General features: G+C 48.7%; 1 protein-coding gene across 1 annotated transcript in view; it reads right to left on the bottom strand.

Moving 5' to 3' along the window:
- Window positions 1–22,240, bottom strand: part of PLCG2 (phospholipase C gamma 2) — a 122,121-nt gene that overhangs the window by 71,126 nt on the left and 28,755 nt on the right. Inside the window, exon 3 of the mRNA XM_080937216.1 lies at window positions 718–861. Coding sequence (XP_080793342.1) covers window positions 718–861 — 144 coding nt within the window. The remainder of the gene's footprint in view (window positions 1–717; window positions 862–22,240) is intronic.

Raw genomic sequence — 22,240 nt, 5'->3', positions numbered from 1 at the left:
GTTATGTGTATACGCTATATACATGTTTACTGTGTTCATGAGTGTGTGTTGTATACATGTATGTGTGCTGTGCTCCTGCATGTATGTATTCCTGTGTGCAGCCATGTACATGTGTACTGTGGGCATACATGTTTGTGTTGTATGAATACATATAAATGTATGCCTATGTATGCACATGCATATATGTGTGTACTGACTATATGTGTGTGCTGTGTGCATGCATCCATATGTGCCATGTTCATGTGTGCCCATGCATATGTGTGTGTGTGTGTGTGTGTGTGTGTGTGTGTGTGTGTATACACCCTCTGTGCCTGCATATGCACCCAAGGTCTCAGTCAGTCATTTAGATGAGTGTTTTCTATGCAGCAACCACTGTAGGAAAACAGGTAACATGTTTGTCCAGCAGAGCCTACCCCACACTGACCACATCAACTACCTTCATTCAACTCTTGACTTGAACCAGGCAGACACATGACACTTCTCACACCATCCTAAGGAGAAAGCCACGCCACTGTCCTCAGTTCACAGCTAAGCGAACTGCTGCTCAGAGGGGTTAAACACCACGCCCAAAGACACAAGCTAGAAAGCAGCGGGGCTGGGACTCAAGACAAGGGTTCCCAGAACATGCATTATTGGGCATGAGGTATGATCTTTCTCAGAAGAGGGAGAAGGAGACAGTGGGGGTTGGGGAGGATGTCCAGACAAATGTGCACCCACTTGCCAAACTGAGCGTGCTGAGGACGAACTGGGTGCCGTAGAAGATGGTGAAGCAACAGTCTGCCTTGTGACGGACAGCCTTGGCTCGCTCAAAGTCCTTGGAGTTCTTCCCTGGACGGATTTCCTTTATTTCCATGATGTCCACTGAGAGAAAGCAAACATGGCCCATCAGAATCCCCAGTTCCCTGGAGAAGAGGGCACAGCCTTACCCTGCAGCTCTGCCACCCCAGCACCTTGGTCCTAGAAAACAGCTTTGAGTCCATCTCTGACCAGAGTCCCATCTGAGCTCGGGGTCCACTCCTCCTGAGTGTGGACAGGAAACCAAAGCCACCAGGCATCTGCCACCTCCAATCAGGCCAGGAGGAAGGGTGCTACGGTGAACATGTAATGTACCCCAACATTCATGTGTCAGAAGCTTGGACCCAACATTGAAAACGCTCATCAGAAGTGGAGCCGTGAGCAGGTGACTGGGTCAGAGGCCTGGCCTTGTCAATGAGCTGGTCAGTTGACAGATTTAGAACCCGATGGGGTAATAGGGGTGCTAGACAGGAGGCGGGACCTGGCTGGAAAAAGGAAGTCATCCCTCCACCCTCCTCCCTTTGCTCCACCCACTCTCCCCTTCCGGGCCATCATGAGCTGGGCATCTGTGTTTCACCACACGTTCTCCTCCATGTCTCACCACAGCCCAGAGACAACTGAGTCAAGTAGCCATGGGCTGAAACCTCCAAAACCAAGGATCAAAACCAAACATCTTTCCGTCTCTCAGCCGATTATCTCTGGTGTGTTGTCACAACCTGGAGAAGCTGGTGGACACCAAGGCTTTAGGGATTCCCTGCTTCAGCCATCGTCCCCTTCCCAAGACAGACACAGTAAACTAGAGCTTTGACCTTTGCCAGTGGATCTGGCCTTTAGGGACAAGACCCAGAATGCTATCACGGCAGAAGCGTTACCGATGTTCACTGGCGACCTCTCCGGGTGTTGCTAAGAGCACCCGTGCCAGTGACTAATTCTGCTTATGATCTTCTTTTCCCTTGAGTCCCAACAGCCCCAAATGTTACTTGCCTCAAGGAAGCAAGAAAAAAGGGGGCACTGAATGGCTGCTTCAGGTGTAAAGGCTGCAAGAACCAAACGACCAGGATGCCCATTTCAACACAGCCACCTTCCCAGCCAAATCTGTGAAATCTAAGTAGTATCTTTACCTAAACAAGACCGCATAATGATGCCACCAGCAGAAATACCAACATGGGTGCGGGAAACTTCTCAAGACCCCACCCCCTAGATGAAGAGTTACAGACAATCAATGGTTGCTGGGAGAAAACCAGCTGTCTCCAGGGAAGAGCCCACTATGAATCAACCATCTCAAGTGGTTATATGCATTCAACAGTAAGTAGATTTTAGATAAGTATATATTGATAAATTGATATAAGAGGTACATATTTGGTCTCTGACCCCATATCCTGGGACACATTTCCTAAAACTCATAGTATCTCCAAACTCATGTGTCTTTCCTGTGACCAGATTCCTGATAAGAGTCTCAGGATGGGAGCTGGTGGTCAGAGTACCAGATAACAAGGATCTAAACTTGCCACCCTACCCCATCCTCTATCATCCCCACACTAGCTGCACCAGGAGCAACCATTAATCTACACATGACTTCTACAGACTCAAAAATTCTGGACATTTCATATACATGGAATCAAGGAACATGGTCTTTGGTCTGGGCTTCTTTTCCTTGGTATGACCTTTTCGAGGTACATCTGTACTAAGTGGGACCATTTCAAAGTCTGCCTGTTGCTGGAGTGTTCATCACTCATGGGCAAACAATTGGTTCTGGTGACAAGGTTGCTGTGAAGCATCTTGGGCAAGTGCTTGTTTGGACACATGTGTTGGATTCTCTTGGGGAGGTCATAGGCTAGAAACCAGTTCTCCATCCATCACACCCTTGGGGATGCTGGGATGGCAAAAGATTTCAAGATCAGGTCCCACAAGTTGGAGGTCACTTCCAAAGCCTGGTGGCTGCATCACCAAGCCCTTCACATCCATGACTGATACTTCCCAGGTCTAGGGATGAGCAGTAGATGAAGTCCATGAATAGCTGAGAGTGTTCCTGTATCTACTCATCATCATTTGGTGACCAAGAGCCCCCAGGAAGATGGAAGGCCCTCCCCCAGCTATGGAAATGTGCTGTTAAGACATATCTGCAAAGCTGAGACGCTGCTGTGGCATCTTTAGTGACATGCCCAGCAGGAACCCTGCAATAAATAAGCAGGCTCATCTCACAGGGTAATGACCCTACCCCCTCAGGCACAGAGCAGCACAGGCACCCTCTGATCTAAAGCTGGGATAAGAGCCTAGAGTCAGGGAGACATACTCCACATTTCCAGGTTCATCCAATTCACAAGACATAATATGGCTGATGTTCAGACTGAAGAACTCTGAGCCAGCCAGCCTGGGTTTGTTGTGCAACCTCCCCATCAGCGTGGTGGCTTCGGGTAGTAATTTCACTCTTTCTGCCTCTGTTCCCCCAGATATACAAGTGATAACATCACTCAAAAATGGTGTGTGTGTGTGTGTGTGTGTGTGTGTGTGTGTGGTGTTCCCTACTAAGACAGCATCTAATCATCTTCAGGGGTATGGTTAGAAGAATTGAGATTGTATATAGATGTGTAACCCAGACTGGCCTGAAGCTTACAAACCCCCTGCCTCGGCCTCCCACACAGAGATTACAGGTGTATATCTATACCTAACAGCACCTAGTAAGTTTAGGCTAAGTGTAGAAACTTGTATGTTACCTATCCATTCTTAAATTATTAACACAATTGAACAATGACACACAGGACTCATAAAAGGGATGGATAGATAGGTAGATAGACAGACAGACAGACAGACAGATAAACAGTGTAGGGCCAGCAAGATGTCTCAGTGGGAAAAGGCCAACCCTCTTAACCTACACAATGGTAGAAGAGAACGGACACCACAAGTTGTCCTCTGACCTCCAAACCAACGTGTTCAGTTCTTACTTTCTGGGTATCCACACTACTGTCTGCCCAAAATGCACCATATAGACCTCAGACCTCCTATAAGGTGTTCAAGTACAGGCCTCAACACAATACAAACAGTGAAGGCTTGCATTGGTCAGCGGCAAGGGAGGAACACACCCACTGCTCTGCATGTTGAAGACCATCACGTGTAAAACCTGATGCACCCCTCTATGGGGTCCCTGCTGACACCTAATGTTGACAACAAGCCTGGTACCATGCTAACAGGGCTGAACTTCAGTTACTGTTTCAACAGATCATTACTGTTTCCGTGACAACACAAAGCAGACAACGCTCAGAAGGACATGACAACTCAGAACTACTGTGAGTGTGTATGTGTGTTCTGTGAATATGTACATGATCATGTGTATACATGGAGGTTACCCTTCTGTGTGAACATGCTACACATAAAGGTCAGAGATCAGCCTTGAGTATCTTCCTCTAATGCCCTCCATCTTGTTTTTTAAACGTTTGTTTGATTGTTTAGTGTATATGTGTGTTTGTGTCTGTGTGCGTGTGCATGTGCGTGTACATGTGTGTGTGTGTACACGAGTGTGCTCCCATGTGTGTTGCAGCATACATGTCAAATCTAAGAACAACTTGTGCATGTCAACTCTCTCCTACTCTGTGAGTCCCAGGGATAAAATTCAGGTTGTCAGGCTTGGGGGCAAAAACCCTCTGAGTCCATCTCTCTAGCCCTCCTCTTTACTTTTGAAATGTATTTTTATTTTACCTGTATACCTGTGCGCCACATGCATGCAGTGCCTGTGAAGGCCAGAAGAGGGTGTCGGGTGCCCCTGAAACTGGAGCTTAGGTAGTTGGGAATGTGCATGCCAGGAACCTAACCCGGATCCTCTTTAGGAGAAGCCAATACTCTTAGCCACTCAACAATCCCTTCTGAAAGCCCACCAGTTCAGCTAGACTAGCGGGAAGAGAGTCCCACGGATCAGTCTGCCTCCGGCTGTCACACTCTGTGGTCACAGATGTGAGTCACTGTATTCGGATTCCATGGGAGCACTGGGGATCTAAACTCAGGTCCACATGCTTGTCCAGCAAGCACTTCCTGAATGAGCCACCCCACCCCACCCCAGCATGCGGCACAGACTACATTGGATGGGCACAGCTACACTACAGCACCTCACATAAACACCCCAAAAAAGAGTAGTTTATTTGGGCTCCCAGAAACAGGGATTTAGGGGAAAGGGACATAGACTGACAGATGGACAAGAGCCCCAGGCAAGACATAACTCCAAAGGGTACACCCCAAGAACATTCTAGCTAGTTCCTACCTCCTAAAGTTTTTAGAGCCTTCCAAAAGAGTACCGCCAACTGGGAACCAAGTTTGTGGAGAAGGGCTTGTCCCATCCAAATCATGACGAATACCCAGCAATAACATCACTACAGCATTAAAAAAAAAAAAGTTGGTATTCTTTGAGTAAATGCTCTCTAACTGGGGGGGGGGGGGGGGGATAGTAGTAAAAAAGTCTGCTCTGAGTACTAAGCAGTGCTTAGGAAACTGGTTGGAATGCACGCTCAGGCCACGTGACAATCCCACAGCGTTTGTATCATAAATATGACGGGATATATTCTAGCCCCATAAACCGGCTGTCCTTTGTGTTCTCGGAAAATGTTTTAGATTTGGGGGCTGGGGAGATGGCTCAGTGGGTAATATGTTTACTGTGCAAACAGGAAAACCCAAGTTCAGATGCCCAGCACCTACATATGGGTGCTAAGTATGGCCACAGGCCCTGGGGGATAAAGACAGGTCCTTGGAGCTCATGGGCCATAGTGAACAGAGACAAGCAGCTGATGTCGATCTCTGGCCTCACACAGAGATAGATGCGTGTACACACACACACACACACACACACACACACACACACGCGCGCGCAGTTCAACCGAAGAGAAAGAGCCACATTTGTACATGTGTCTGAAATAGCACTCCACCCACCCACCCCAGTTTCCTGACAACAGATACCACTAATGGGAAGAATACGGGCAGGATGGTCAGGGGTCATCGTCTGTACTGGTGCGGATTTCTGCCTAGGGCACAGTTAGTAAAACAACCACCTGTCTTTGCAAAGCAGGCTAAGAGAGTAACTGTGCTCAGACCATGTCTTATGTGGTGGAGCTCCGTGGCTGGGCTTCCTGCTTCAAGAAGTAAGATAACAGCCACAAAGGAGGCCTGGTCTTTGCATGTCTCACCCCTTCCCAGCACCCTCTTGAGTCTTCCCCGGGTCTAGATACCCTCTACACCCTGGTTCCTGGAGTTAGCTACCCTTCCACTTCCTGTCCTTCCCACCCTTGTGGGTGTCCCCATTAACATTCTTTGCCTTCTATCCTCAGCCACCCTGGGTTGTCCTGCCTGAGATGGGGCATTAAGCTTCATATTCAGCTTTTCACCAGGTATGGTAGCTCACATCTGTTAATCCCAATACTCGGGAGACTTAAACAAGAGAATCGGGAGTTCAAAGCCAGCCTGGGCTGCCTGAGACCCTGCCTCAAAAACTGAGCAAAAGAAAGAAAAACCTTCCTGTCTCCTTGGTTCTTCATCTCCTGATCTTCAACCTCCAGCAGTGTCCCCTTGTGACATCCCCCTATCCTTCACACCTGGAGCGTGGCCCTCTTTCCCTGTACCTGACCTTAGGTGGCACTGTCTGCCAACAAACTGTATCTTCATATAGCCTCAAGATGTAGACAGACAGACAGACAGACAGACAGACAGACAGAAGGCTGGACAGCTGCACACATACTCCCACCTCCTTGCCAAATCATCACTCACCCACCCATGCAGTCTCAGCACCACACAGAGCCAGCACAGGGGATGTCAAGATGACATGACAGACAACGCTCTGTCCCACTGAGCCTAGAAATGGAGAACATGCCCAAACAGCCTCACCAAGACATATAAATCTACATATATGTACAGGAAAACAAGAGGCCAGTAGGGACCAGTACCTACAGGGGTGATGCCTCTGACTGGGCATGTTTTTGTCTGGCCCAGATCTTGAAGATGGGTTTAGGTAGGGAAGAGAGAACAAAGCCCATGAGGAGATCCTGGAGTCCAAAGACCCAGGTTCAAACCCCAGCTCTGTTTTCCAGTTATGTATGGGGACCTGGGCTAGTCATCTCCCCACCACAGTTCTGCATAGATTCATAGATGGGAGACTTCGTTTCACTGCTGTGTTCCAAAGGAAACAAGCGGCGGCCCCAGGAGATCTCTGTCAAAGTTACTTCAGCTCCTGGGGATGACGTTCCAGCCACCGCTCCATGGTTCCTTCTGCTGGTTTCAGTTTACACGAAGAGCAAGGTCTGAGACAGCTCAGCCAGGGACCCTGCTGAAACTAAAGATGCCAGGCTGTTTCACATGCAGTTACATCTGACCAGACACTAGAGACCAGCCTAGCCCACAGCAGCCTAAGTAGCCTAGAGATTTGAAAGCATCAAGAGGACCTACCTAGGCTTGAAGCCCCACTCTTTCCTGGCTGGGGGACCCAGGGTGAGATACTCTCTTCTGGTTTATCTGCCATTGTTCCATGGGTAGAAAATGCAGAGCCAGTACAGCCTTCTGAACAAAGTCTAGGTTATTAAAACTTACTTGAGAGCTGGGGATATAGCTCAACGGGTAAAATGCTTGACCTGAGGGCGTGAGGACCTGAGTTCGATCCCCTAGAGAGCACATAAAGAGCTGGAGTGGGGAAATTCGGCTTATAATCTCAGCACTGAGGAAATGGAGATACCCTGAGGCTCACTGGACACCCACGATTGTTCTCTGACCACCACAGGCAAGAGTACACTTATGTGCATGTACACACACACACACACACACACACACACACACACACGGTGGTAGCTGTGTTCCTGCAGAGCTGTTAGCCCCTGGGCAGATGGATCTGAGGTCACAACAGCTACCGCCATCCCACCTTCTGCCTCAGACTCTTTCTGTCGAAGCAGAGGCAGGGACAATTTCTGACGATGAACCTGGAACCGTCATGGCTGTGTTCGGCTCAGCCTCCTTGCGTTTTTCTGGTTTTATTGACCCTGAAGCAGCTACCTGCCCTGCTCAGCTTCCTGCCACAGAGAGGGAACTGGCTACTGGCCACCTGCGAGCACCCAAGAGTGCTGGAGACAGAGTGAACCGGTCACCAGGGAACAGGGCACAGTTCCAAAATCTACTTTCCGAGCAGCTCACCAAGCCCAGGAGCCCATGGTCTGGGAAACTGAGGGTGTAGTTTAGCTGTCGGAGCGCTTGCCTGGGGTGCACAAGGCCCTGTGTTCGATACCAGGACACCATGAAGTGGGCACAGTGATGTACATCTGTAACCTCAGAATTGGAAGGTCTAAACAGGTAAATCAGAAGTTCAAGGCTAGCCTGGGCTACATCCTTGATAAGTTTGAGGCCAGTCTGAGCTACGTGATACTCTGTTCTCTCCTTGCCCTCCCCCCTCCCTTTTTTTTCAGCTCAATTGTTTGCAAGTTCACGGAGGAAGATGAGCTTTATTCTCTGGCCACAAAAACCCCAGCATGTAGTCCTTTCAGGGTCAATGCTACAGTGGCTCTTATATTTGGCCTTTTCTCCTCCTTCTGGAAACTAAGTGAGAATAATCCCATTTGGTTTCCCACAGACACGCAGAAAGGACTTGCTACCTCATATAAAGAATAATTAATATTTAATGTGCTTTGTTTGCTACCGTTTTATCATAACCACCACATAAAGCCCTCAGCACACAAAATCTATTTCTAGATCCCTGCCCATGACGGAATAGCCAGTTTCTTTGTCTTTGTCTGGGCACTCGTTTTGCTTCTAGTGTTTGGCTTCTGCACGTCAGCTTGAACACTCTTTCTCCGATGGCAGAATAGAGCTTTGTGATCTGCGGTGGCTGCACCATGCTGACACTATGTAGCTAACATTTTTCCTCAAGTTGCCTTTTTCCTCCCCCACTGTAGCAGATCAATTCTGAGGATGCTCTGTAACTCTGGCAGAGAGAAAACCAGAACCACTCAGCAAACAGCATAAGAAGAATCAAATAGCCATGACTTCTGGGGAAATGAGACCAGATTGTTAAATTCTACCAAGAAACAACTGTCAGCTTGCTACTGAGTTTTAAAGAGCAAGAAGAAATTAACCCACCCCCAAAGGATGAAGCCAAAGTCACTACATAAGACCTATCAAAAGGTACCTTATATTGACACATTATCCAGTACCTTCCTGGGGATACAAGCTTCTACATGTGCAGTGAAACTGAATAGCCACCAGGACCTGGGTTATATATCATAACCCTGGCACCCGACAGGAGAAACAGTTGGGTCCTGCCAGCCAGTCCACCCAGGTCAGCAAGCACCAGATCCAGCAGGAGTCCCAGTCTCAAAAACTAAGGTACAGGGACTGGAGACACGGCTGAGGGGTTAAAAACTTGCTCTTGCAGAGGACCTGGGGTTTGGTTCCCAGCATCCACGTGATGCTTCACAACTATCTATGACTCCAGGGATGCTCTGGGGGGGTCTGATGCCCTCTTCTGGCCTCCAGAGGTACTGCATGCACATACTGCCCTTTAAATGCACAGGAGCAAAATGCCTCTATGTAAACGCTGGGGGGCCATGCAGCTGCAAAAGCATCTCCTGCAGGAGGACTGCCTGTGACATCAGCGTTTACTGTTCCTACTACAAATACACATGCAAAATAATATATATTTAAGAGGAAACAATAAATATAATGATAAACCTTTAAAAGAAAGTAAGTCGGTGGTGCTACAGAAAGATATGATATTGACCTCGGGCCTACACGTGCGCACGCACACTCACACACACAGTTCTAAAGATGAAATCTGCAGAAAGAGGAAAAGACATTTTAGTGCCAAGCAGACTTCTTGTCCTGAGTAGAAACATGGGAGTAGCCTAAGGAGGGAAGTAGTGGTGTGAACGCCCCCGTGATGAGCCTAGAAGTCACACCTGGCCAAGACACCTGCCCCTCGCTCAGTTCCTCCTCAAGGCACAGGGCAATGAGTCCCCCCTCTCTCCACTGGCTATGTCTCTGTTCCTAAGGCTCCACCCTCCACCCTTTAAGGACCACACTATTTCCAGCCAAGCCAGAAATAAATGCTTTTGTGGCCTCCTGATAAGCAGGGTACTGGAACCCAGAGGAAGTGCCTTCAGGAGGCCCAGAGCTAGCCTGACACTGGGTGTTCTTTGGTGAAGGCCACGGCTTCTGAAATCAGCTGGGAATACAGTTGTGGTAGGCGCTAGGAAGGCTGAGCATACAGAGCTATCACAGAAGTGGGAGGTTGGGGGTCCCATCTTAAAGGCTGCCCTCCACTGACCTCAGCCAACCAGTGGGTAAGCATATTCATGCACACACACACACACACACACACACACACACACACACACACAAATGAGCATGTTCGGACAGGGACGCACAGATGTACTCACTCAGTTTTCAGGGCACAGTCTTTCTGTGCACTGTGGTCTTTACAAAAAAAAAAAAAAAGGTTCCTAGACCACGGACCCCTCTCTCTGCCTTTACCAGCTGTGCAGAGAGCTTTGCCTGGTGGAAAACATCATACCTTATCTTCCTTCCCAGGACCTCCTGGTGCCAGAAAAATACCAAACAGGATAAAGGGGAAGGAACCTTCATTAAGTCAACTCTGGCACACACAAGGTAACACAGTAGGGTTTGGGTCACTGTAAGGCTACATTATCCTCAGTGCAGCACATGAGGGGAAACTAAGGTACAGAGTTAATGGCCCACCCTAAGTCATACCGGTCAAGCCAGGATTTGAACCTGAATGACCTAATTCCAATCATGTTACTGGGGTTGTTTTTTTTTTTCAGCACTAGGAACTGAACTCAGGATTTTACATATGCTATGTAAGTACTCTACCCCTGAGCCATAGCCCCAGCCCCAAAGTCAGAACTCTTTGTAACTGCTAGTCAGAAAAAAGAGGAAGTTACAAGCCAAGACCCGAAGTCCTCTCCTGTGAAGCTGGTCAGTGTTGCTCATATCCAGAGAGTCTTGGCTCCAAAAGTTGAAACAAGCCTGTGGTGTGTGTACACACACACACACACACACACACACACACACACACACACACACCCCACATGGGACAATGCGCACATGCACACAGGGGAAATAGTTCCTTGGGATAGAGGTGGCTGTAGGATCTGGGGACCGGGAATCAGGGCCCACCTCCCCTCTCTCACCCTAATTTCAATACAGTTGTACTGTCTGAGTCTCACAGCCTACGTCACAGGGACAGTGAGAGCTGTCCCAGCAACTGAAAGTCAGCCTCTAGGACATGACAACCCTGAATAACATGGGTTCAGAGTAAAGATGGCTCCAGCTTTGGCCTTTGTCACCCTGGAGACAACATATAAAGGAATAATACTGCCCCCCACCCCCAAAACAGATCAGTGTAAGTCCTAACCCCTGGAACCTATGAATGCAATCTTCTTTGGAAATAGGGTCCTTGAGCATATAGCCAAGTTAAGATGCAGCCAAGCTGGAATAGGCTGAAGAAGAGCCAGAGCCTAGCATCTTAAGGAAAAGACAGATGTCACCACATCTGGACAAACACCTGGAATCCCAGCAGTCACCGGGCAGAGCAGGAGGACCAACATTTCCAGGACAGCCTGGGCTACACAGAGAGTTTCAAACCAGCCTAGGATACATAGCAAGACACAGCAAGAGACTGCATCTTCACAAAGCAAGCACTGAAGTGTAGCTCAGCAGAATGCTTGCCTGATACATGCCAAGCCCTGGATTCAATCCCCAGTATTAAAGTGAAGAAAAAGAGGGAAATTTGGGCAAAGGCCCACACAGAGGGAAAAGGACCATCTATGGACAGAAGCAGAGATGTGAGGGAATCTGAAAAAACAAAAGGTGAGCAAGAGGTAAGAACAGAACTTCCCCCAAGCTTTCAGGGGACCAGAGGCCTGCCAGCAATTCCAGGGCAGCACAGGAGAATGAGTCTCTGCGACATGGAGCCATGCAGTGACCATTCCAGAGGATGCTCTCCAGATACTATTTTAAGTACAAGTGTACACTGTAGCTATCTTCAGACACACCAGAAGAGGGCATCGGATCCCATTACAGATGGTTGTGAGCCACCAAGTGGTTGCTGGGAATTGAACTCAGGACCTCTGGAGAGCAATCAGTGCTCTTAACCACTGAGCCATCTCTCCAGCCCTTTCAGATACTTTTATTATTAACAGCTGTTACTTGGTTATCTGGGGTGGCTCTGGCTAAACTATCCCTTCCCTCTTCACCGTCCTATGACAAAGTCATTATGACACTCATTTGCAGATGTGAAAACTCAGCCTCAGAGCAGACAAGAAGTTTGTCCAAGGTCACCCAGTCCAAGACAGAGCCAACACCCAGAATGAGGAGGAGGTGGTGGTGCCGTGAAGCCTGGCTTCCTCTAGAACCCCTTCTGCCAAGAAGGGCAGCATCCTAGAGACCAGCAGGAGCAAGGCACTTTCTCTCTGTGCCCACAGGGTCAAATATCTCAGCTATGGAGAGCAGACTGATTCCAAGAGCCAGAAGAGTCGTCCAAGCCCCAAGCAAAGACTTCCTCCTCACTATTGAAGAGAAATCAGTCAGCTACTAACCAAAGCAACCAACATGCCTCCGCTCATCACCAAAGAGGCCATGGGCTGTTGGGGGGGGGGGCATGTAAAAGGACAGCCTCCTCCAAAATATGCATGTGAAATTACCTTGTAAACAGTTACATGCATGCCCATAGATTAGCACCACTGACTACTTAGGTAAAAGAAACTTCGTTGTACAATGGGCAGCAAAGACCCTTAGCTGAGAAAAAATAGCTCAGCCTTACATGAGACATTTACATGACTCAGTCCAGGGCTCAGGAAACATCAAGGAAGATGAGACAGAAGGTAAGAGCCAGAGGAAGAGTTGGAGTGCCGTGAAATGCTGTCTTTGAGCATGAGATGGCCACTGTACAACGTCCTTGATTACCTGCACAAGATTGGCTCCAACACCATTCCATCATATAGAGGGCGGGACTTACATTGCCACACCCCTCACTGAAGACCTATAAGCAGGCAGCAGTTTCTGGAAAAGGGAGAGAGATTTTCCCCCTCTTCTTTTCTCTTTTCGAACACAGGCTTTCTCTGTTGAGAAACCTGAACTGGATGTCCTCAATGTGTAGCCTGGGCTGGCTTTGAGCTCAGAGATCGGCTTGCCTCTGCTTCCTGGATGCTGGAATTAAAGACATGCGCCACCACCGCCCAGCTAAGAGACATTTTGTTTAATGGTATAAGCCACTGGTAAGATGCCTATGCTTCTTGCCCCTGTAAGTAACCCCAACTAAATTCATTAGTTACACTCACAAAAAAAAAAAAAAAAAGGTTTGAGAGTATGGGAGGAGCAAGTGGGAAAGGGACCACAGGGAGGGGGAGGGGGAGGGGAAGGGGAGGGGGTGTAAGAGAAGACAATGAGAGTGAATATAATCAAAAACGCAGTAAATTTATGTATGAACATGTAATACAGGTTATCCATTAATTCTGGGCGATAATAAATATACACCAATAAAAAAATTCTTTAAAAGATAGAAAGAGATCCTTGGAGAGGACAGGTGGGCCTTGGTCCCCAAGAGTTCCCCTCCAGGAAAGATTCCTGCCTTGCTCAGACTTCATTCAAGCCTGCCATATTCTTCCTCCCCTGCGCACTCTTACGAGGAACCACAGCCGAGACCCAGAGACCCCAGAAGTATGCAGTTATTCAGGGTTATCCCACCCCTCAGCAGGAGGCCAAGGCCTTCCCACAGAGTCCCTCCCGCCTCTCTGAGCTGTGAAACCCTAGTTTCCTTTTCTGCAAAAAGGAAACCGGCTTGAGCAGGTTAGGCGAGTTCTGCTCCAGCCCTGCTGGTCTAGAGCAGGGCTCAGCTCCTGAGTCCAGACACTCACACCCACGGATGGATGGATGGATGGATGGATGGATGGATGGATGGATGGATGGATGGATGGATATTCCATCAGCAACCCGTAGACACGGAGCTCTGCCAAGGTCAAGTTCCAGCCAGAAGCATCCTGGCTTGGACAGAGAACAGACAGGTAATCCTCGTGGATGCCAGCTCCAGCCTGACTAGCCACTTTATCTTCCCACTAACTCCTGTGAAGAAAATCCCTTCATCTATCGCTACCCTCAGAAGGTGCAGCCACCTGGTTGGCGTTTGATGCCAAAACTATCAGGGTGGTAATCAGTGTCCTGGGTGAACAAGGCCTGTTTCCCACTCCTGGTATCAAGGGAACCCCCACAGGGCTTTCTCCAAACACTCTGAGGTGAGTGACAGGGTTAGAGTGACTGCAGCCAGGTCTTTTTTTTTTTTTTTTCTTTTTTAAGCCAAGTAAAACTCTACAGGTGGGTAGGGGATCCCAAAGGCCAAAGCCAGTCACCTAGTAAGTCAAATGTGATGCCCTTCTATGTGGGGAGAGATGGCAGGAGGGACCACATTCTCCCACCGGGACCAGGCCACACTAGCTCAGGGAGATTAAGCTGACAACACATCCACAAGAAAAAGGCGAAGATGAGGTGTGGGCAGAGAGGAGAGGGACTGGTCTCTGGGAGATCATTCCAGACTAGTGACCCTACCCTATGCCCAAGCCTCAGCCTATGTAGTATAGCTCCCTGGGATTGAAAACGTTGGGGAGCACAGATCTTACTCTGTGTGCACTTGCGTGAGTGCATGCATGTGCATGTGTGTGTTATGCACTAGTTAGTGTGAGTGTATATGTATGTGTTTTATTACCACTTAGTGTAGGTATGTACACGTGTATGTGGTATGTGTGTGTGTGAGCTCGCACATTAGCGTGCACATGCATGCATGTCTTGAGTGAACCAGTTAGTGTGGCTGTGTGCATGTGGGTGCGCAGGCGCATTTGCACACATGTGGAGGCCCTAGGTTGACATCAGAGGTCTTCCTCCACCGCTCTCTACCTTTATTGTTCGAGACAGGGTCACCAAAGCTAAAGCTCCTCCGCTTGGCTTGGCTGGCTGGCCAATAGGACCTGCCCCTTCAGCACTGGGCTACAAACCACTGCAGCCAGCTTTTCACATAGCCACTGGGGACTGACCATACTCGGGTCCTGGTACTTGTACAGTAGGCACCTTATGCAGTGACCCACCTCTTCAGAACCTCCCATTCTTTAAAAGCTCCCTCAAAGCCTGTCTGGGTCAGTTCCTTCAGGACAAGATGAGGGAGAGGACAGCCCTACAGGCAGGCACCAGGTCAACAAGGCAGCTCAAGCCGGATGGACTGCCCCACATGCAGGCCTTGTTCCAACAGCCACCCCTGTGAACCTCCTCTTCCTCTCCCACACTTCCTCTTTCCTCTTCTTGCTCCCTTTTACTGTCACCACTAGAGATGACCCGTGGGTGACCATCGATGCCCAGTACCAGACTGAACACACAAGGGACCATCAAACTCCTTCGGGCACACTCTCCCATCCTCTGCAGACCTCACCCAAGTGGAACCTCTCCTACATCCTCTGCTTTGCAGGAAGGTGACCTTGTGACAGTGAGACATCAGGCCAGCTCTGTATCAGACTCCCAGAAATTTAGTTAAGATGAAAATCAGGCCTGGGAATGTACCGAGTATTTTCGTAGGATGCCCAAAGACCCTGGCTTTGATCCCAGGACTGTCTGACCTGGGCGTGGGGCTGCATGCCTGTCATCCCAGCACTCAGGAGGTGGACACAGGGAGATCTGAAGTCTGAAACCATCGTCAAGTAGATAGCAAGGTCTAGGCCAGCTTGGGCTCTGTGAGACACCAACTCTGACGTAATAATAAATTTAAATTGTGTTCAAAAAGAAACAGAGATACACTGCTATGGAACTGGGAATTGTGCCCACCACCTAGATCCACAGTATAATAACAGCCATTCCTGACCAAGCACTCATGGTCAGTGAAGGGTTCTCAAACACCAGCTTCTGCGCATCTCATGATATCACAAACAGCCCATTCTTCAGAGGAGAAGACTGCAGCTATAGCATGACCCCCACCACACACACACACACACACACACACACACACACACACACACTCCAAGCTCAAGCTCAGGACTGGGACCCAGTGAGTCCCTACAGGACAACTGTCTGCAGAAATGGCTCTTGGGGACAGAGCAGGGCCCTGGCCAGCCTCACTCTTGCAAATGAGTCCTCGCTGTGGTTAGCAGGCCAGCCCTTCATTTCCCCACTAGGCTTGGCGTTTTGCAAACCGGCGCTTAGGGTAGGCAGGGTAATCTCCTAACAGTTCCTGCTGCAGCCAGCGGGGAGGTGAACAGTTCCTTCCCTCTGAGAGGCAGGAACAGAGCAAGCAGCAGAGCCTGGGTGTCCCGAACATCCTCCGTCCCGAACATCCTCCAGCCCAGGCAGCCTGAGCTCAGAGACAGAAGTTTAATTTGCTCTGCAGCCTGATCTACAACCTGTCTCCCCTCCTCCCAGTGGTGACCAGGGCCCCAGTTTGGGGTCCCTAAGAAGCCTGCTGTGTCACCAACACCACTTGTCACTTCTCTGGCCTCCACTTCCTGCTGGTAAGGTGAAAAAACATACCCAAAAGGGACATGAGGGTTTAACAAAATAAATTCAGTGTTCAAGAGCTTAGCAAGTACCCGGCACGACCCTACACTCAAGTGACTGCCGCTGTCAATCAAAAGTTCTCATGGTCAATGACAGCATCAGGACCAGGTGCCGGGCATTGTTCTGGAAGACGGGCAATCAAGCAGGGGGCAAGATGGGTCCAAGTCCTGCCCTCAGTAAATCACTAAATACAATATTTGGCAGTGATGAGTACTATAAAACTTAACCAAAGTAGAGTGAGGCATGATGGGACTGGAGGGGTGCTTTCTGAGTGGTCAGGGAGATCTCCCTCGGGAGCCTCAGATCTCCGCTCAGTGGGTAAGGCACTGGCGATGCAGCCGTGACGGCCTGAGTTCTGATCCTCAACACCCATGTAAAAACATGAGTGTAGTATCAAACATCAGTAATACCAGCCCTTGGAGAGTTAGGGAAAATGGAGAACCCCCGGACCTCCTGGCTGGCTGGGCTAGCCAGAACAGTAAACAGTAAACTGAGAAAAGGTGTCTCAGAAAACAAGGTAAAGAAACAGGTGAGAGGAACAGACAATATCAGCCTCAGACAATATCTACAAGCACATGGACGAGCAAGTACACCACACATATGCATTACACTACAAAACACACACACACACACACACACACACACACAAATAGGGACTTGAGAGATGACTCAGCAGTTAAGAGCAGTTACTGTGGGGGACCTGGGTTTAGTTCCCAGCTCCTACATCAGTGTTCACAGTCTCCTGAAACTCCAGCTCACAGGTGATATCAGGCCTTCTTCTGGCCTCTCAGAGCCTGCACATCCCTGGCACACATAAATTCTTGTAGGCCCACGAATATACACATAAATTTACAACACACATTTAAAATAAAGAGAAGTATTCTAGGCAGAGCAACAATAGGGGCAAAGGTCTTGAGATGGAGAAGCATGAGGTATAGACTAGGGAAAGCAATGACCTCACTGTTGGGACACACTGCAACTGTTTCCTGGAGCCTTCATCACACCCTATGCCTGTGCATGGCTACCCCAACATAGGCACGTGCTCACACCAGCCCCACACCCCCACATACATTGGCTACTTCTCTCACCCACAGTCTACTTTTCCCCCATTTCAGGCCTTTTCACTGTGGTCCATTATCCCCAGGATCCTCTAGAGCCTTCTGTGACCTAGAGCAGGTACCAATTTGCCAACTGCATTTTTGATGGTTCCTCCCTAACCCTCAACCTTTTCGTCTGTATCTTTTAGTTTGCAACCAGGACATTCAGGAAGATGCCAGATGCTAAGTAAGGACTTGGTGGGAAAGCAGACCAAGCTCCCAACTAAATCTTGTGACCAACCAAGGTAACTTATCAAAGAAGATGTTCAATTTGGATGACACATTTCAGGCAGTTAAGAGTCTATGATGATGGAACAAAGGAATAGCTGAGAGTTCACATCTTAATCCACAACCACACAAATATAGGGAGAACACTAGCAATTGCAGAAATCTTTTGAAACCTAAAAGCCCCCCACCCAGTGACATGACCTCTCCAATAAGGCCACACCTCCCAATCCTTCCCAAACAGTTCTACCAATGAGAAAATTATTCAAATATATGGCCTATATGTGTTTATAGGACACTGTCTGCAATAGAAATTCACCCTACCATCCCTGCCAAAGCCAGCAGACAGGTCATAGCCTGGTGAGGGAAGAGACAGCCAGTCTATGAATATGGTGACTGTGGGCACCCAGGAACTCAAGGGAAAGACCTGAACCAAACATCAAGCTGTCTGTCTGTCTTCCTCCTCTCCCTCTCCCCTCCCCACATACGCATGTGTGTACATGGGTTTGGGGACTAGACCTTCCTTGCTACCACCAGCAAAGAAGTCCTGCCCCAGTCATACTGTGAGCACTGGCAGCCATGGAAGAAGAGTAAAGTGACCCTGTAGACCACATAGACTGATGGCATGAAGTGACCATGTAGACCGTCAGCAGGAATGGTCAGAACACAGTAAAGGAAGGTGCATAAAGCTGTACCATGCAAACCCTCCAGACTTGGTTTTATTTAAGATTCCACACACAGCAGAAAACAATTCCAGCACTCAGAAGGCTGAGGCAGGAGGATCATGAGTGTGAGGTCAGCCTGAGACTGGGGAAGTTCAGAGCAAGTCATGGCTACATAATAAAAGTCTGACTATAAGATAAATAAACAAACAAACACCTAGGGTCAGTGAAATGGCTCAACGGATGGAAGAACTTGTCACACAAGCCTGGCTACCTGAGTTCAATATCCATATCGCATGTTAGAAAAAGAAGTCATTCCCAAAAGTTGCCCTCTGACCTCCAGATGTGCTCCAGATCATGGCATGCATGATCATGTGACACATACACACATGCCCGTGTCCACGCGCATACAAGCCAAGGCAAAACCCTGTGTGCTCCAATAATAAGAGTGAAGAACAGCTGGAGATGACACTCCATCAGTGGAGAGCTTACACAGTGCCCACAAAGCCCCGGATTCCATCCTAGCACTCATAAAACCGTGTGTGGTGGACCGCATCCGTCGGCCCAACACTCGGGCCCAACACTCAGAAGGCAGACAGGAGGATCAGAAGTTCAAGGTGATCCTTGGCTATGAAGCAAGTTCAAAGTCACTGTAGGGGACGTGAGGGACCCTATCTCAAGAAGGGGAGAGAAGGTAGGAACCAGCTAGGGAAAGAAGTAGGTACTCAAGAGCGACAGTCATGGTGCCTCTGGAAGCTGACCAGGTCCCAGCCTAGACTGTACCGAAGGCCCTGTCCTGGCTCAGCCTATAATTAATCATGATATTGAATATGTAAATATGTTGGGTCAAACCTTTTTCAAGGCTTGGGATGGCAAGGAAGATAACACGGCTTTTTCCTTCTGTGGACATATACTCCCAGCTTCCCAGACACATCCCCAAGCCATTGTCCCTACTGTCTACTATACCCTTACTGTTTTTCTGGTTTGGTTTGGTTTCAGAAGAGCCAGTGGGACCTTGACACTCACTAGAAAGCACAAGTTCTTATCTTCTGTTCCCTCTATACCTGCCAAAGGACATCTCTTGCCCAAAGCCAGATCTGCACAAGCAAAACAAATACACAAGCAAAACAAATACACAAGTGGGGTAGATGTCAGGATGCCTGCATAGTATGCAGTGTCGTCCTGCAAGCAGGTCTCTTGTAATGAGCCCCCCATCCCACACACCCCCAGAGCTTCATTGTTTTGTTTTGTTTTTTTTTTTTTTTTTCTGCGCCCGTTAGCTTTCTGAAGTTCAACAGTTCATAGCAAGAACAGAAGACAGACCAGAGATTCTTATTTACTGAGCAGAAAGTTCAGCAGGCACTCTGAAGCTGCCACCTTGTTCAGGCATCACGGCTACCCCTCTCTGAATGGAAAGTGAGTCTTATAACTTCAGATGTCTTCCTAGGATGACACCACCACCGCCGCCAATGCCGAACAAGGCCACACATACAACACTGTGGCTGCTCTAAGAAGAGGAAGAGGCGGCTCACAGGCTGCTCAGGGCTGTGAAAATGGAAGAGCCTGCATGCAGCTTGTGAGCCTCGGTGACAGTTGATGCATCCTATAGGTCTGGACGGTGGGGTCCATCTGTTTGTTTAACTGAGTCAGCACATTAAGGGTAAGATTTCACATCAACAGCCTGCAATCTCTACCACAGGCTTGCAGAGCCTGAGCCTGCAGTGGGAAGCCCAATCCATTGACTCTAACAGGGAGGCCATGGTTCAGCAGGTCCCACCCTGAAGCTTGGCTTTGAAGTCATTTGTCCCCTAACCACAAGGAGCTCATCAATGCAAAGTCTTGTTCCAGTGTCTGAAAACGACTTTGTACCTACAGAAAATGACCAAGATCTGAAAGCACAGATCATGACTGAACTGGGCTTGAATTCACCAGGGCATTTCCAACTTAGGATGGTGTCTTACTTCAACACCAAGTCAACAGTGCAATGAGACCACCACCACCCCTTGCTACAAGGCAAGTGTGAGCAACAAATCCAGAGGACAGGAGGAGGTGACTTAGTGTAGCTGGGGCAGCAGATCCAGACAAGCTCAGGACCAAGCGCCCTGTGGACAACTGTCTGATCAGGCGGGAGAACAAAGATATTCAAATAGGAGGTGAGCAATGGTCTCTGGAAAATCCCAGTAACCCCGAATTGTCTCTGGCTACCTCCAGAATCTTCCTAGAAAACCACGACCAAGGTCCCAGTCACTGGGTGACTTCAGGAAACAGCTACTGCCTTTTGAGACTCAAGTCCATCTGTAAAATGGATAGGCTCATCAAGAAGTATCGGGATTTTTCAAGGACCAAAGATCTGGTAATAATTCCACCTATCATTACATCTGGTACTGAACAGAACACAGTGTGTCCCCCATCCCTGCCCCATGACACCTCAGTGGCCAGATGTTCATTCTATTACTGATCCTTATGTGATAGTGTATACATTAAGACACCCTAAAAGGTAGATGCTCTTATGGTTCCCATCACATCAAAGAGGAAACTGAGGCACACAAGACCTCAAAACACAGGTAAGCAGAGCTGGGAACAGAGAGCAAGAAGTCTGCCTCTAGAACCTTGTTCTCTTCTTCACTGTAGAGCTGGGAGACATGAGCTCAGGAGACAAGCGTTCTACCACTGAGCTCCACCACATCCCCAGAACCTAGCTTAAAAGATGAGCAAGGCTTCTCTAAGGCTGCCCAGAAGCTGTAGCCCAGTAGGTAGAGTACTCACCTAACATACACATGCTAAGCCTTGGGTTCAATCACCTGTAGACAGGAGGATAAGAAGTTCAAGGTCATCCTAGGCTACATAGTGAGTTTAAGATCAGGTTAGGCTAGGGATCCTGCCTCAACAACAACAACAAAGTTATAAGCCTTATCTAAGGTCACTCGAGACAGGGGCTCAAACACCATAATCTGGCTGATGCCTTTTTGAAGCAAGGATGGTGTTTCTTCTCCTTTGGCCCATGGCTACTCTTGCCATGTTCAAAGGCAACATCTTCAAACTTCTTTTCTTCATCCAGGACCATCTCTCCCCAGCTCAAGACCTCGCCCTCAATCACAACTGCATTGGCCTTGGACGTCAGTGTTCACCAATGAAGGTGGTGTCAAGAGAAAGGACAAGGAGGGTAAAGGACACCAGGTGACAATAAGATGACCCTGACGTGGGCTGTCCCCTCAGATGTGGCGTTACTCTTTAATTCTAGTTACTACTGTGTGTAGGAGCCTAGGGTCTGCAGTACACTGTAACTCAGTGTGGCATGGAAGAGACTCACAAGAGGGTCATGGCCCAGTCAAATGTAGTCTAGACTTGCACGCCAGACCTGGAGTTTTCCACCAAGCCCAGGATTGCCTCTTCTGCAGAAGTAGAGGGGCTTTCAAAGGCTCACCTCCCCCCAGGAGGCAGAAATAATAGCTTTTCTAGTTTGCTTTTTGTCTCTGTACCAAGTGTGCTTATATGTCTAAGTACATGTAGTATATGCATGTGTGTGCAATGCACCTGCTTATACGTAAGTGTGGGGCAGCCAAAGGCTCACTTGTACTGTCTTTATCTGCCACTTCCTAACTTAGTTTCTGAGACAGAGTCTCTCACTGGACCTGGAGCTTCTCATTCAGATAGCCTGGCTAGCCAGCCCGCCCCCAGAATCTTTCTACCTCTAACCCCTCAGTACTGGGTTTACAGACCTGTGGCTGGCTCTTTATATGTAGGTGTTGTGGTCTGAACTCAGGTCTTCATGCTTGTATAGAAACACTTTATCCACTGAGCCATCCTCCAGCCCTTTTCCCCATTCTGGGGCAGAATCTCTCAGCTGAACACAGAGCTTGCAAGGACAGCTAGTTCAGCCAGCAGTGCACTGAGGACCCCTCCCCA

This window comes from Micromys minutus, assembly GCF_963924665.1.
Source record: "Micromys minutus genome assembly, chromosome: 24".
Classification (NCBI taxonomy): domain Eukaryota; kingdom Metazoa; phylum Chordata; class Mammalia; order Rodentia; family Muridae; genus Micromys; species Micromys minutus.
Note: the sequence above shows the minus strand (reverse complement) of the source record. Positions and strands in the feature narration are given on the sequence as shown.